Source organism: Sinocyclocheilus grahami, unplaced genomic scaffold (genome assembly GCF_001515645.1).
Source record: "Sinocyclocheilus grahami isolate Dianchi unplaced genomic scaffold, SAMN03320097.WGS_v1.1 scaffold362.1, whole genome shotgun sequence".
In the NCBI taxonomy this organism is placed as follows: domain Eukaryota; kingdom Metazoa; phylum Chordata; class Actinopteri; order Cypriniformes; family Cyprinidae; genus Sinocyclocheilus; species Sinocyclocheilus grahami.
Window position 1 is genome coordinate 285,432 of NW_015505541.1, and position 16,007 is coordinate 301,438.

General features: G+C 38.7%; 1 protein-coding gene across 1 annotated transcript; it reads right to left on the bottom strand.

The window, feature by feature from the left end:
• Positions 1-1,663: 1,663 nt before the first annotated feature.
• Positions 1,664-13,433, bottom strand: LOC107549089 (thrombospondin-1-like). Its single transcript, XM_016230027.1, has 23 exons — positions 13,276-13,433; positions 13,090-13,173; positions 11,616-12,175; positions 11,455-11,530; positions 11,070-11,159; positions 10,859-10,968; positions 10,626-10,751; positions 10,001-10,097; positions 8,823-8,996; positions 8,561-8,737; positions 8,300-8,473; positions 8,091-8,218; positions 7,829-7,981; positions 7,519-7,737; positions 7,320-7,427; positions 6,710-6,869; positions 5,998-6,116; positions 3,634-3,868; positions 3,320-3,547; positions 2,917-3,188; positions 2,733-2,830; positions 2,498-2,637; positions 1,664-2,413 (listed from the first exon to the last, which is right to left on the bottom strand). Exons 2-23 carry the CDS (start codon positions 13,151-13,153, stop codon positions 2,406-2,408), a joined length of 3,516 nt encoding a protein of 1,171 aa, XP_016085513.1. The 5' UTR covers positions 13,154-13,173; positions 13,276-13,433; the 3' UTR covers positions 1,664-2,405.
• Positions 13,434-16,007: the final 2,574 nt, after the last annotated feature.

Sequence of the window (16,007 nt, forward strand, 5' to 3'; positions counted from 1 at the left end):
ATCATATGTGCTATTTTATTTCCACATGTATAGCAGCTTTGCCTGGTGATTTGATATGTTTGTTGCTGTCTGATACAGTACAGTGGTGGGAGCTGCATGAATTACAGGATCCGTTTTAACCATGAGTTAGCAGGAGCTCACTGCAGGAAATTAAAAGCTAGAGCAACTTCCTTTCAACTTCCCGCATGGCCTCTCATCTCATGCCAGTGCCTTAATGAATAGTAAATTATTAGTCTCTGGCTTCCTTTTTCGCCACAGACAGTTTACAGTAGACATTCACCTTGATTCATCATGGAAAACAACATTTTATGCTATTGTACACTCCAAATAAACATATGGGAGCACTGTATACACAGTAGTTTCATATTGGTCAAATGGAATAACAAAGACTGACATTACAAATGTGAGAATGTAAGACAGCAACTAATGGCTCCAAATTAACCCACAATAGATGTAGCTTTCTGACACCTTCAGACTAGACGTCACATAATACGGTTCTCATTCACATGATGCTTTTAAGTCATGACATCAGTGTCAATGCTAATTCTGCTTTGCAGTCATTTACTAATCAATCTTTTATTATATTATGTTTATATATTTTCATAGTTTTTATGACATTAAAGATATGTTACAAAATATTTCAAAAATGTTCAACATTGATAATAACAAGAAATGTTTCTTGAGCATCAAATCCTTATATTAGAAAGATTTCTAAAGGATCATGTGACTGAGATTGTTGAAATGGCTGCTAAAAATTCAGCTTTGCTATTAGGAATACATTACATTTTAAAATATAATCTGGGAATATATATGAGAACACATATAAAAAAAAATTGGGTGTCAAACCGTTATACTTGCCCAGCTAAATTACTCCCCAAGTCACAACTGTTATAAAAAAAAATCTTCACACTCACTAAATTTGAAAACAATTCAAAAGTAGGAACTAAAACCTCAGTCTGCAGTATTACTGTTTTTACTGCCTTGAAAAAGAACCTCAAGATTTATATATAACCAGACAGTACCTCAGACATTTAGAATTTACAGCTTCTATTCACATAGCAACAATGTCATTTTTAATGCACGTATATTTAAGCTGTAAATATGAATGGGAGGCCTGACCACCAAGAACGCCATGAAAGTTATGGAACACAACCAAAAAGTGTCAGGGTGTTGCCCTGACAGCCTTGTTCTCAGTCTTGTCTTTGTTTAATGTCTCTTTGTTTGTCTTGTGCCTGAGCACGTGGTTGTGTCTTTGTTTGTGTTGGCCATGTGCTCCCTCTGTCCTGCCTCCTAGGCTACTTCCACACGAAGCCAGAGCTTTCCCAATCCTATCTTTTTTTCCCCTCGTCTCAAGAAATATCTGCGTCCACACGAACCTCTTGCCTTTGCTGGTTCATTTTGCATGCGTTTTTTTGTGCTTGTTCCTAGCTAGTATCATTGGTCTTGGTAGAGTTTGCTTTTCAGTGTATTTCAACTAGTCTATTTTGTTTTGGTTTTTTCCCTTTTGTTCTATTCCAGTTAATTATTTTTAGTATTTAGTTTTCCCTCCCTAGTCATAGTTTTTTTTTTTTGCAAGTCTTTACTTTTTATCTGTGTTATCTCTTGTTGTCTTGTCTTTGTGTGTGTTTGTCGTGTTGGTTTCAGCTGTTTCCTGAGTATCTAGCCCTGAGAAAACTATGCCCGCTAAACCATAAGTTATCTCCCGCCAGACCTTAATGGATGTCCATGATACTTAAGACGTGACTTTGCTAAGCGAAACTTTAGATAGACAAACAAAAATGTAAATAAAAATCAATAAATGACAGATTTGTCCTCTAAAATCACCTGCTTGGAATACAAAAATAGTATTCTTGTACTTATACAATGTTTTTAAACCATTTGTTGTTGCTTCAATATCTTAAACATTCACAACGCTTTGTTTCTAGTCAAGAAAACAGTTTAAAGTTTTGATAAAATACTGAATATTATAAAAGCAATCTTTTGTTAAAAGGGTGGCGCTCTCTCTAATGGAGCCATAATTTGACTGCTCTTCAAGAAGACAGCATGGAAACATGAGAGAGAGTAAAGGTTTTGAAGTGCATAGCTGTCTGTTGGGAGCTCTTCCCACACAGAGCCGAATGAGGTTTTTCAGAGAGAGATCGCAGTCTTCCCAATTAAGCAAAGCGAGGGAGACATTTCTTCTGCTCTACCTGCTAATGGTGGAGGAGTCCAGATTCTGAATCAGAAGCCACTTGGTTTCTATCCCAACCAGTGACAGTTACATTGAAATTGACTACCTGCTTTCTCACTCCACCAGTGTGTGAGCAGCAGCAGAAAAAGTAGCGTCAAATCTGTCCCTGGACTTTGCCTGGAATACATATTTATATGGAAAGGTGCATTCTTTGATGAACTTCCTGCCTGTGCAATTACGCATCTGAAAGGGAACAGAAAGACAGGAAGTGTTAATATAGAAAAACAAACTTTTAATTGGGTGTCTATGCGATGTGTTGACGCTCACCTCTGCATTCATATTTGAGGTCTGAGAAGTACACCATCTCTTGTGAGAAAACAAAGAGACCTAGTCTTCCGCCTGCATAAGTTTTGTCATAAATTCTTCCAGAATCTGCCATGATCTTTTTGCCTTCATACATGACCACTCTGAAATATATATAATAAATATGATGAATAAAATGCATATAAATAAGAGTTACTTCCAGAATTCCAATAAGTTTTAATGATCTTTTTAGTAATACCTTATGTGTCCAGTTCTTGGTCTATGAGTCAAATGCCATCTGTAAGCAGTGAAGTCCTTCCATCCCACATTCTTTGGGTCATGCCACAGTGTGCGCACCTAAAATGGATCACATATAGAAATGTTGGCATTAGTATGAAGGGTTTCATACCTGATTTTATCACAGCGAACTAGGTGAAACATACCTGTCCTGGAGTGTCTCCAGTGTGCCACAGGGCGTTTCTCAGATGCTCACCTGGCCCTGTGGTGGAGTTAACCACTTTGATTGACAGCCCTGAGTAACCCTGTGCCTTGGTAGGTGTGCTGGACCAGTAGGTCTGTGTGATCTGCTTCCACATGACCACGTAGAAGCGAGAGCTGGACTGGTATCCAAAAACGAAGCCGGCGTAGTCATCATCCCTCTCAGTGTTGATGAAGAACGTTCCACTGAAGTCGACTGAATTGAACTCATCAAAACCTTTAAAGAAATTTAGAATTTTTGTAATTACACATATTTTAAATTTATTGGCTATGTGTGCAAGGTATTTCTATTTATTCTTGCTTGGGTGAAACTTAATTCTCTGGGGGTTTTTTAAAGACTGAACCTACCAACAGCAATGCCAGGGTCGCAGTTGACTGTCTGAACCAGTTCTTTTCCTTGGTGACGAACCACCCAGTTGGGGTCGATCTGAGAAGTGCCCTTGGGATCCAGAGGAACCATCTGGAATTTGCGGAAGTCTGTTTCACTGATGTCAAAGTTCTCAGGACAGACATCATAGATATCCAGGACATTGTCTTGGTCAAAGTCATCTTTACAGGCGTCACCACGTCCATCGCCTACAAATGGAAGAAGTTTAACCAGTAAGTATAAATCTTTACATTAATAAGTGCAATAGTTATGAATATTCAGATGTTAAACTGACCATCAGAATCCAGTTGATCTTTATTGGGAACCAATCTGCAGTTGTCTTTGTCATCAGGGATGCCGTCATTATCATCATCGTAGTCGCAAGCGTCTCCTTTACCATCCTTGTCGTGATCAGCCTGGTTAGCATTGGGGATGTACGGGCAGTTGTCCAGGTTGTTTTGGTGACCATCCTCATCGATATCCTGGTTGCTGTCACATTTGTCTCCAACACGGTCAGAATCGGAGTCGACCTGTCAGAGTGAAAGTGTAGAATCTTTAAATACCAAAATCTCAGAGTGTCTTTAAAGCTGTATGGCTTTCTTAATTAAAATATTCCCACTAGAATGGGTCTTTTTCTAAAAGGCACAAACTTCTGTTCTAGTTGGCCTATCTGTGAAGGCTTTTTCAGAAAGCAATCTCATGTTCCTGAAGCTTGGCACTACCACAGTCACATTTCAGCATCTAATTAGGAAAGGAGGGGTACATTCCTTCTCTTCAGTTAACCATGGCACAGGTGTGATCCATTCTTTACCTCTGCATATCCTTTGGGTTAATTAAACACTAGTGAGTGTCCCTGAAAAGCCTCCTAGTGCTTTATTGTGTGGCTTTGGATTCAAGGAGAAGAGGATTTACTCCTCCCATACATAGCTTAGTAAAGACTGCGACTACCCTCTGGGTATTTTTTTAGTAAAGGCTCTGGAGCTGAACTGAACAGCTCATAGATATCCGTGGATTATATAATGGTTTGAAACACCTGCGGCATTCACTTACTCGTTTAAGTCTCACATATGTCTCACCTGGTCTGGGTTGTGTTCCAGAGGGCAGTTGTCACACTGGTCACCAACTCCATCGAGATCGGTGTCTTTCTGGTCAATGTTGTACAGATATGGGCAGTTGTCATTCTCATTCAAAATACCTGTCAAATAGAATGAAATAATGGTGAAGACTGATTGAAAACACACTAGAAAAAGTCAGAGTGATTCTCACGAAACCTGTCAAGAAAATATCCGGGTCATAATTTACTGCACAATTGAAATAAAGAATAAACAAAGGAATGAAAAAGAGAAAGAAATTAATTATATTTTGCTGATTTTTTACATTGACATTATTATGATTTTATGTTTAATATTAATATTTTTATTATACAAAAATTTTTTTGTTCTCATATTCTCATTTACCTTTATGCCAAAAAATATTTTTATTATATTCTCATTACTGTAATGTGAAGAAAATCATATATTATTTAAATGGTAGAATTTTTCTATAGGAGTTTTTGTACTGCCTTCAATTTATGCATTAAATAAATAGTAAAAAAAAAAAAAAAAACTGTGAAAAGTTTTTAAAAATTAAAATAATGAGAGTATTAAAAGTATTACAGTACTGAGAATTGGTTTTGTAAAATGTGCTTCTTTATGCAAAATAAAATGATTGAAATATGGATGTTTTCTCTTGGCAGGTTTATCAAGGAATGTCCATGTATGGATAAACAAATAGAGCAGAGTTTCGTACCATCTCCATCAATGTCCACAGCACAGGCGTCACCTTCACCATTGTTGTCAGTGTCGGTCTGGTCTGGGTTGCTGTTGTACACACAGTTGTCGCAGCGGTCTCCCACGTCATCGCGGTCGTAGTCGTACTGTCTTGGGTTGAAGATGAGTGGGCAGTTGTCCTATTTTAAAAGAGACCGCAGTTCAGATGGAGAAACATATGGCAAATAACAGTCAAGTGATTCTCTACAGGGCACGCTCACACGAAGGTTATTACTTTTAGATGTTAGGCTTGTAATTTGGCTGCAGCTGTGTAGGTCTATTTAGAGGAGCGCAACGATAAAAGTGAGCCTTATTTTAGGAATTGGACCAAGGATAATATTGGATTAGCAAGATACACTGCAGGTCTTTCAGAAAGGTACTTCTTTGGTGGAATTTGAGGTTTGTCTCCAAGAGAAACTGAATTTACTTTACACAGCACTTTTTTTCTGTGAAGGCTTTTTCAGAAAGCAATCTCATGTTCCTGAAGCTTGGCACTACCACAGTCACATTTCAGCATCTAATTAGGAAAGGAGGGGTACATTCCTTCTCTTCAGTTAACCATGGCACAGGTGTGATCCATTCTTTACCTCTGCATATCCTTTGGGTTAATTAAACACTAGTGAGTGTCCCTGAAAAGCCTCCTAGTGCTTTATTGTGTGGCTTTGGATTCAAGGAGAAGAGGATTTACTCCTCCCATACATAGCTTAGTAAAGACTGCGACTACCCTCTGGGTATTTTTTTAGTAAAGGCTCTGGAGCTGAACTGAACAGCTCATAGATATCCGTGGATTATATAATGGTTTGAAACACCTGCGGCATTCACTTACTCGTTTAAGTCTCACATATACATACCTGGTCTGGGTTGTGTTCCAGAGGGCAGTTGTCACACTGGTCACCAACTCCATCGAGATCGGTGTCTTTCTGGTCAATGTTGTACAGATATGGGCAGTTGTCATTCTCATTCAAAATACCTGTCAAATAGAATGAAATAATGGTGAAGACTGATTGAAAACACACTAGAAAAAGTCAGAGTGATTCTCACGAAACCTGTCAAGAAAATATCCGGGTCATAATTTACTGCACAATTGAAATAAAGAATAAACAAAGGAATGAAAAAGAGAAAGAAATTAATTATATTTTGCTGATTTTTTACATTGACATTATTATGATTTTATGTTTAATATTAATATTTTTATTATACAAAAATTTTTTTGTTCTCATATTCTCATTTACCTTTATGCCAAAAAATATTTTTATTATATTCTCATTACTGTAATGTGAAGAAAATCATATATTATTTAAATGGTAGAATTTTTCTATAGGAGTTTTTGTACTGCCTTCAATTTATGCATTAAATAAATAGTAAAAAAAAAAAAAAAAACTGTGAAAAGTTTTTAAAAATTAAAATAATGAGAGTATTAAAAGTATTACAGTACTGAGAATTGGTTTTGTAAAATGTGCTTCTTTATGCAAAATAAAATGATTGAAATATGGATGTTTTCTCTTGGCAGGTTTATCAAGGAATGTCCATGTATGGATAAACAAATAGAGCAGAGTTTCGTACCATCTCCATCAATGTCCACAGCACAGGCGTCACCTTCACCATTGTTGTCAGTGTCGGTCTGGTCTGGGTTGCTGTTGTACACACAGTTGTCGCAGCGGTCTCCCACGTCATCGCGGTCGTAGTCGTACTGTCTTGGGTTGAAGATGAGTGGGCAGTTGTCCTATTTTAAAAGAGACCGCAGTTCAGATGGAGAAACATATGGCAAATAACAGTCAAGTGATTCTCTACAGGGCACGCTCACACGAAGGTTATTACTTTTAGATGTTAGGCTTGTAATTTGGCTGCAGCTGTGTAGGTCTATTTAGAGGAGCGCAACGATAAAAGTGAGCCTTATTTTAGGAATTGGACCAAGGATAATATTGGATTAGCAAGATACACTGCAGGTCTTTCAGAAAGGTACTTCTTTGGTGGAATTTGAGGTTTGTCTCCAAGAGAAACTGAATTTACTTTACACAGCACTTTTTTCCACACCTCAGCCTGTAAGCTATGTAAAATTTGGGCGGCTTCTCTTTCTTCATTCATACATGGTGCCAAATGTACAAAAAGTCACTTGACTGGAATGAGCACCTGTGGAATATACTGTATAGACAATAATGTAACTATATTTTACCCTGTCATCAGGAATTCCATCATCGTCATCATCATTATCACAAGCATCACCAACTCCATCCTTGTCATAGTCCTCTTGCCCAGAGTTAGGAAGATTGGGGCAGTTGTCCTTAAAAAAAAAAAGAGTAGTAGTATATGAATATAAATAATAACCACAATGATTTGTATTTTTATAACAAATAAAGCCAATATATGCCAACCTTCTTGCAGTGATAGGTTGCATTCTCGACACACACAAGATCAGCATTAGGCCAGCCATCAAGATCAGTGTCTTCTCCACAGATGTGTCCATTTCCAGCATAGCCAGGTTTGCACTCACAGCGGTACATAGGGTCTGAGAAATGGCCCAGGTAGTTGCAGCGAGCGTTCTTATTGCAGTCGTGGCTTCCATCGAGGCAGGGATTACGAGGTGTGCAGACCTGCAGGAAAAGATGAATCAGTCGGCGCACATTAGTTCATGAGCAGGTGCAACGTAGGTAATCCGTAATCTTTCGATGTTTTCTCATTTACCTGTTTCTTGGAAGCAGCGTCCTCCACTCCTCGACCAAACGGCTGTGGGCCGGAGTAGCGTGAGGGGCAAGGCAGGCAGTTGTAGCCTGGCACTGTGTTCTCACACCTGTGGACTCCATTAAATTCAAAGCAGGCATCAGGGACCTCCTTGCACTGTTACAAAGAGAAAAAGACAATCGGGATGAGATTTTTGCTGCTCACTGCATTCAGTATCAGCCAGGATCATAATATCGGTGCATCTCTAAAAAACTGTGTACTGCACCTCATTGATATCCTTGCAGTTGATTCCATTGCCAGTGTATCCTGTGGGGCATTTTCCACATTTCCAAGAGCCATTTGGGAAGCTTGTACACTGGGCTCCTTCAAAGCAAGGATTTGAAAGGCATCCATCTGAAAAATGAAAATAAGCTTGATTTATCTCGGAAACACAGACTGGTATCATCTAAAGGTTTGAGTGACACTAGAACTCACCAATTGGACAGGCTTGTTTGTTGCAAATCTGGCCGGCCTCTGCGTCTCCCACACAGTCTTTGCCGTCATACATGGGTACTGGATTATTGCAAAGACGTTTACGGTTTTGGACTCCACCACCACAGGTGGCAGAGCAAGTATCCCAGGGTGACCATGGTCCCCAGCCACCACTGACTAAGAAAAAATATGCAACAAAACTTTGGACAATTGCACTTTTTAATAAACAAGAAAATGGACATACTGCATAGGGTGTTTACTTACTCGGACATGGTGATTTCTCACACCTTTCAGTTTGCCGACCTTCACCCTGGCAATCTTTGCCTTCCATTTGAGGTGTTGGGGAGTTGCAGAGACGGATGCGCGTGATAACGCCAGCACCACAGGTGACTGAGCAGGAAGACCAGGGTGACCAGTGACTCCAGCTGCCATCCTGCTTAACTGTTAAAAACAATGCAGGTTATTATTTTTCTCCTCTATTGTGAGGAAAAACCATAGACACTTTTGGCCACTGGACACCACTCACAGCGCTTGTCACACTCCTGAAGGTAGCAGTCTCTCGTCTGCACCGACGTGCCCTCGCAGTTGTTATTGATGCGGTCGCAGGAGCGGCCGCGCTGCTGAATGCCCCTTCCACAGGACACAGAACAATGGGTCCATTCAGACCAGGGGGACCAGCCATCCTCAGCGGAATCGCTCGCTGTCGAGAGAGCAACACGAGACAATAGCAGAGCTATTCCTTCTTTGTAAAGCAGCAAAATGGAGAAAAGCTTTTAATACTGGGCCTTAATGGACTCAATTTAGCCTGGGCAGCTCAAGACAGAGCACTCCAGGGAACCCTGGCATGAACCAAGCAGTTGGAATGCTGGGGAAATGTCAGTGCACAAGGGGATACCTTTCTCCAAATGTGGAAATGGTATTTGCAAACACCCCTGATTATGCCATAAGTTCAAACATATGAGGCTGATATTAATTGAAATCCTTGCTATGCACGGAGAGCCCTCAAGACGTGAAACAGCACCAATCTTCCACCTCTCTTTAACTAATTTAGACAATTATGGCCATCAAGTGATTCAGTGATGCACAAAGCTGTAGTGTTCCTTTCATTAGTTAAACTTCAGTTGAAGTCTATTGTGTGATACAGGAATGACTGTGGATGTTTGGGTAGCAACAGCACTTTCAATAGAAAAAGTCAGAATGTTGCCTGTTAACAATAAAGTACATTCAAGTTCACAAGAAAGTTTTTTTTTTCTCGCTTGCACATTTACTTTTAGTCTGTGGATGAGTCTCTTAAGCTCACCAAGGCTGCATTTATTTGATTAAAAATACAGTAAAAATAGTAATATTATGAAATACTGTTAAAAAAGTGCTTTTTTAAATGTAATGTATTTCTATAATGCAACATTGAATTTTCAGCATCCAATACTTTAGTCTTCAGTGTCACATGATCTTTTAGAAATCATTCTGATATACTGATTTGGTGCAATCAGTGTTGATAAAATGTTGATGATTTTCAAAATAATTTGATGAATACAAAGCCCCCTATTTATTTGAAATAGAAATATTTTGTAACATTATAAATGTATCTAATTTATAAACAACTATATGAATTATATTCAAAAAAATTATTACAATGTCTCTAAGTCTTTAACTCTAATGACTCTAAACTTTGTTATACAGTAACGTTAGTTCAGTTGCACTTACGGGTTCCACATCGAGGGCAGCACTCCCCATCAGGCACTGTGGCGTTTGCACATGGGATTAGGGGGCATGAAATCTTGCGGCACACCGTTGCAGAGTTCTGCAGTTAACACAATGACTCTCATTAATCATTTGTTAAAGGATATGCCACGACTGGAATAAAAACCCATAGCCTCTTGCTGTAGTGCAACACCACACTCAACATTACAATTTTCATTCAAGTCATCTTAAACTTAAGCTTGAGAGTGGATATAAGGTCGTATACAAGTCTGGTTGTATATAAGTCATTGTAATTAGGCATGCAATTATTCCTCAGTATTGATATAACGTGGAACTTCAGAGAGAATAGTCTAAAGGCAAGTATATAACAAATTTAGGCTTACTTTAGTTGACTGAATTTTCTTTAGCTACCTCCATTTCACACTTTTAATTACAGGCTAGGAGGTTAAGGGAAATGGATACACCCGGCTTAAGTCTGCCACAATGGACAAACTAAGACCAGTACTGTGTATCATAGCACACATGACATGGCTCCCGTCTCGCTAACACACAAATTAGTGGCTTAATGACAGAGCAGGCAGCTTTCAGAGTCTGACAGGTACATGTCTGCAGGTTATTGGGTTCTTACCTGGCAAGTGCACTCTGTGCAATCGTCCACTGTCCATTCCTCCTTGTTTTTGTGCACAATTGCATTGTGAAGACAGACACCAGCATGAATGTCCATGCGATTCATGAGCATGTTTTTCTCGTCTGTCTAGAAAACAGAACAAAAATTGAATTTCGATTATGTGGATGGAGTGTGTTAATCTACAGTACATGTCCACTACACAGCATATTCATATGCACCAACTTTTTACTCACCACTTTGCGGAGTTCATTGGACAGCTCTTGCACCACCACACCAAGACCTTTCAGTTCCTTGAACATGGCAGCCAGGTCCTCACATGAAAAGCCACAAATCATCTGCAGATCTACATAGGAGAAATATACAGTTTGCAGTGGTTAAACCTGCATTTGGATTCTCAACTTACGTATATTTTATTTGTATGGATTACTGAAAAGGAAGGATTACCTTTTGTTTTGTGGCCAGTGTAATCAGTCCTGATTGCAGGTCTGGATCCATTTATGGGATTGTCAAGGGTGATGATATCAGTCATAATTGCTGCAAGAGGAAAGGGCATTCAGATGGCTTAAAGTTCATTATAAAAATTATTGAGCTAATGGAAAAGTTGGAAAAAAGACTCATGACAGTGAATGCAGCTATTGCTATTGTTCATTCACTGGCACAGAATTTATGCGCTTTTATTTTATGTTATTTAAAATACAAAATAAAATAAAAAAAAGTAAAATATATTTAAATAAATGTGTCCACCAAATAAAAGTCAGTGTGGCATAATCAAGATGCAAGAAGCATTTTTCTAACTGATTCATATGCATGTGTTCTGCATTACACTTACAGTTTTGGCATCCTTTATTCCTCAGAATTGCCTCCAGTGTGGTACCAAACACAAAGCGCATGTTTTGCAACACCCCCTAAAAAATCCACAAGTGATTAATGCTTCTCACTGTCTCACTTTGGCATGCAACAGGATTCAGAGACAGCGAACCATCCACTCACCATGAACCTGTCCTTCACTGCGCCCTTGCCGATCCTCAGGCTCGCCACACCTGGGGTCTCCTGAGTGAGGATAGTCTGGATAGAAGCATCGAGCTCTGCTGTATTCACCTCCTCACATCCCACATAGAACTGAACCCTGTCCTCCTGCACTAAAAGCGTGATGTTTTTCCAATGTCCCACAGCCAAATCTGCTTCCTCGATGGACACGACCTGTTGCTTGCTTTCAGTGGAAAAAACAATGTCCAAAGTATTGGCTTTCCCATTGGAAATTATTTCGAAGATGGGTCCGGAGCCATCTTTCTTCTCCACGGTCAGAAGGCTTCCTCTCGTGTGCTTGAACTGTTTGAAGTTGAGCAGAAGCAGAAATCCTCTCTCCGCATGGATGGAATCGATCAGGTCCCTGAAGGCGCTCTCGGGAACCGGGGGAATCAGGTCGGGGTTCAGGATCTTGTAGGCGGGGCTGTACGGATCGTCGCCTTTCACCAGAGTCACCCCGTGGTTTTTCCTCGGCACTTGGACGAGCTCAAACAGATCGTAAACACTGTTGTCGTCTCGACTTTCTACCAGGAATTCAGAAGTTAAAGAAATCTCGTTATAATGTACTTGATATTAATGGACAGTTTTGATTTATTCCATGGCTCTCTAGAGTAGATACTTGATTCTGATTGGTCAGTTCAGCGGTCAATTTTTTTTGACCACTCATACATCTCCTTCATACGATAGCTGCGCTTGTCTCTATAATCCTTTGATAAAATTAAACTTAAATTATTAATTTTTTTTTCATAAATGTGACCCTGGACCACAAAACCAGTCATAAGGGTCTTTTTTTTAACATTTAGATTTATATATCATCTGAAATCTGAATAAATAAGCTTTCCATTGATGTATGGTTTGTTAGGATAGGACAATATTTGACCGAGACACAACTATTTAAATATCTGGAATCTGAGGGTGCAAAAAAAATCAAAATATTGAGAAAATCACCTTTAAAGTTGTCCAAATGAAGTTCTTAGCAATGCATAACCTATTACTAATCAAAAATTAAGTTTTGATATATTTACAGTAGGAAATTTACAAAATATCTTCATGGAACATGATCTTTACTTAATATCTAATGATTTTTGGCATAAAAGAAAAATAGATAATTTTGACCCATACAATGTATTGTTGGCTATTGCTACAAATATAGGCTACCCGTGCTACTTATGGTTTTGTGGTCCAGGGTCACAAATGTATTTAAGTAGCTGTGTAATAAGTGGAATAATGCATAGAAAGCCAGTCATTATCGCAAAATAAACTCATTCATAAACCCCTTCGCCCTATTGGAGTTTACTTTGCGATAATTACCAACTGACTGTCAATTATTCCTATAATATTTAACAGCTAGTTATACTTTAAACCACAACAGCATTCACTCAAAAACGCTAAACGCCATCAGTTACAGATTAGTTGGTTCCTTTGTATCACCGCTCACCTGCGACTCTCGCGCTCTCGCAGCTCCAAAGCATCAGTAGCAAAAAGATTGCAGTTGACTTCATTTTATCACTTATTCTTGTACCTATCGGAAATCACAAATAAATATATAAATTATTGAAAATTCAGCAAAACTTAACCTTAACAGGTCAGAACAATCAATTATTAAATATAAGAAAAAACGCACCTTCCAAGAGTTTAAAACAGCAGCAAATCCAGGGTAAAGTAATATAATTCCTAAAATGCGTCAATCAAAGGTCATTTCAAAATGAAGAAATGATTTTTCTGTTTAACCGCGGTCTACAGCATACGGTGTTTCTTTGCTGTAGTTACAGTGGCCAATCTAACTATTACAGAAGAGAACAAAGTGCTATTTAAATCGTTTCATGACATTCCTGAGCGCGCGTCTCCTCCAATCAGATGCTGGAAGGAAAAAGGGACGAGCTTGCGTTACCTCACAGAGCGTTTGTATGAGTTACACACGAGGGGGAAAACGCACCACATTCCAACGAACACATTCCATAAACATACTTTTGATTTTCCTGACCGCTGCTTCCGTTTAGTAGCCTACCTTTTTATCTGCCTCGGTCCTAATTATTTTTGTATCCATGTACTGTTGCTTGTTTTGTCATTCAATAATTCCTGTTATTTCTTGTCACCGAAGTCTCTACCCTACCGTTCCTTTGTGTAGCTTACATATTTTATTTGAATCTGTCCATAATGAATGACTAAAACGTTGTCACGTTCAAGTGGCTACTTTATTTTAGAGCATGTGTTTTATGTAACGAGTAGGTAAGCTTTATTTGAGTGCTCGGTGCCATGGACAGCATCTTATAGGATGCTCGTGGAAGTGCTGCAGTAACACGTCTCCCCGCTAGAGGCCGTTCTGTGGTTATTTGAACACCTGGGTCTCCTGAGTGATTTCAAATGTTGATTTCTGTAAAAGTTGCTTATACTTTAAAGCAGCTTAAATTGATAAAATCAGTTTTTATCCTATTATATGTGGTAGGTTACCATTAAGCATTAGAGACTTTTTTAAGCTAAAACACTGAAACGTTTGTAAAATACAATTCACAAAATAAAAAAATAGGCTAACATTAAAAGTATTAAATTACTGTTTGGCAAAGTAATATTGAAAATGTTGCTAAAATTTCTCAAATTTAAAACACTTCTGACAACTTGCCCCAGCATGACATTTATGAAAATATAGGTCATTGTTTCGGATCAAATTCACATCTGTAGTTGACTCTTGAATTTTGCAGTTTTATCATGTTTACTTGTTAACCCAGAAATGTTTCAAGAATATGAAGGTTTGGAGGATGCAAGTTGTACAAATTAATATTTAATCAATTAATTTTAAACATTTTAAATGTTTGAAACCAGCATAAAATTATGTGTATCTATCAGTATAAAAATAGGTATGTGTATGTATGAAAATCTATCCATACTAAAGGTTAAACAATCTGAATAAAAATTTTTAAGGTGAGCCAGGTGGAGCTGTTTTTTGTTTTCAAAAATGAAAATTCAAGTTGTTCAAAACCTGTATGAGTTTCTTTTTTTTCCTGTTGAGCATGAAAAAAGATATTCTGAAGAGTAACCATTGGTAGCCATTGACTTCCGTAGTATTTTTTCCATACTATGGAAGTCAATGGCTACCGTCAACTGTTTGGTTACCAACATTCTTTAAAATATCTTCTTTAGTGTTCAACAGAAGAAAGGAAAGCACAGGTGTGGACCAAGTGGAGGGTGAGTAAATGATGACAGAATTTTCATTTTTGGGTGAACTGTCCCTTTAAGGTTTGATCTTTGACCAGCCGAGTTAGGATGATTAAAAGAGGATCAGCCAACCATTTCCTATTTCTACTCAAAACAGTCTAGTTGTACGATTCAAGGATTTGTGAGAGGAAGTTTGCAGACTTCTATTGCTTAAACCTGACGCCCACCTTGGTGGTTGTTGATTTTTCCGTGAAACATAACGGGAATGAAGACACTTCTTCAAGTGAATGTGCATTTTTGCTTTTCACAGTGATGAATGTCTAATTTGTGAGCAGCTGTGGGATTCAGCTGAAGTTTAATCGGACTGGCCTGGGAGACGTCAGACAGGGGTGGTAGCTGTATTGTTTGGAAGGTCAGAGTGATAAAGCTCACCTCAGAGACCTCTCTGGACAGATGTAACCGATGATACAAGAGGTTATACATCAGCCATCACTGCTTTGTGTTTGCTCTTTCTGCCCCGTGGCCATGCAGGCCTATTGTGCTCAGAAATATGGCACCCGGTCTCAAGAGATACTGTCAGTCTGAGCGTCTGCGACATCACTCAGCTAAACGGCTTCCAAACCTCTGTCATGGAAACCATGCTTTTGCTCAATGACACACGCACACTAGCTTCTTGAAGTTAAGAGCTTCTGTGGAACTTGAGTTGACCGGTTGCAAAGGTGAAGGAGAAAATATTCCAGTTATGGGACAGCTGCTTACATTTTGTGTAAAACATCATAAATAAATAAAGAATCTTTCACATTTTCAGAGTTTATACATATTTTCTGGATTCTTTTAAAGCTTTCTTGTAAGCAGTAAGCATCAGATGTGTAACTGATGTCTGAGCTGTCATGGCACGCACAAGTCCAGGAGATAAGTGAGTAAGATATGATCCATCTGACTGAGCAAATATCTACTCACTGCCCTATAAATGTAGGAGGGGCAGGCCATTTCAGTCCTGTTATTACTTATCAGTTCTCCAGATTTAAAAACAACCTTGCACACCCACCATTTTACTAAACTTTTTTTGCTAAAAAACTTTGCAAAAAGTGCGATGGGGGTTATTTAAGCTTGTTTGGACTCTTACATGCACAGAAACGTAGATCATTTCTGTGATGTGGGCGGTAGGAGTGTACAGAAAGTTTTAAGAGGTTTATTTCAGGC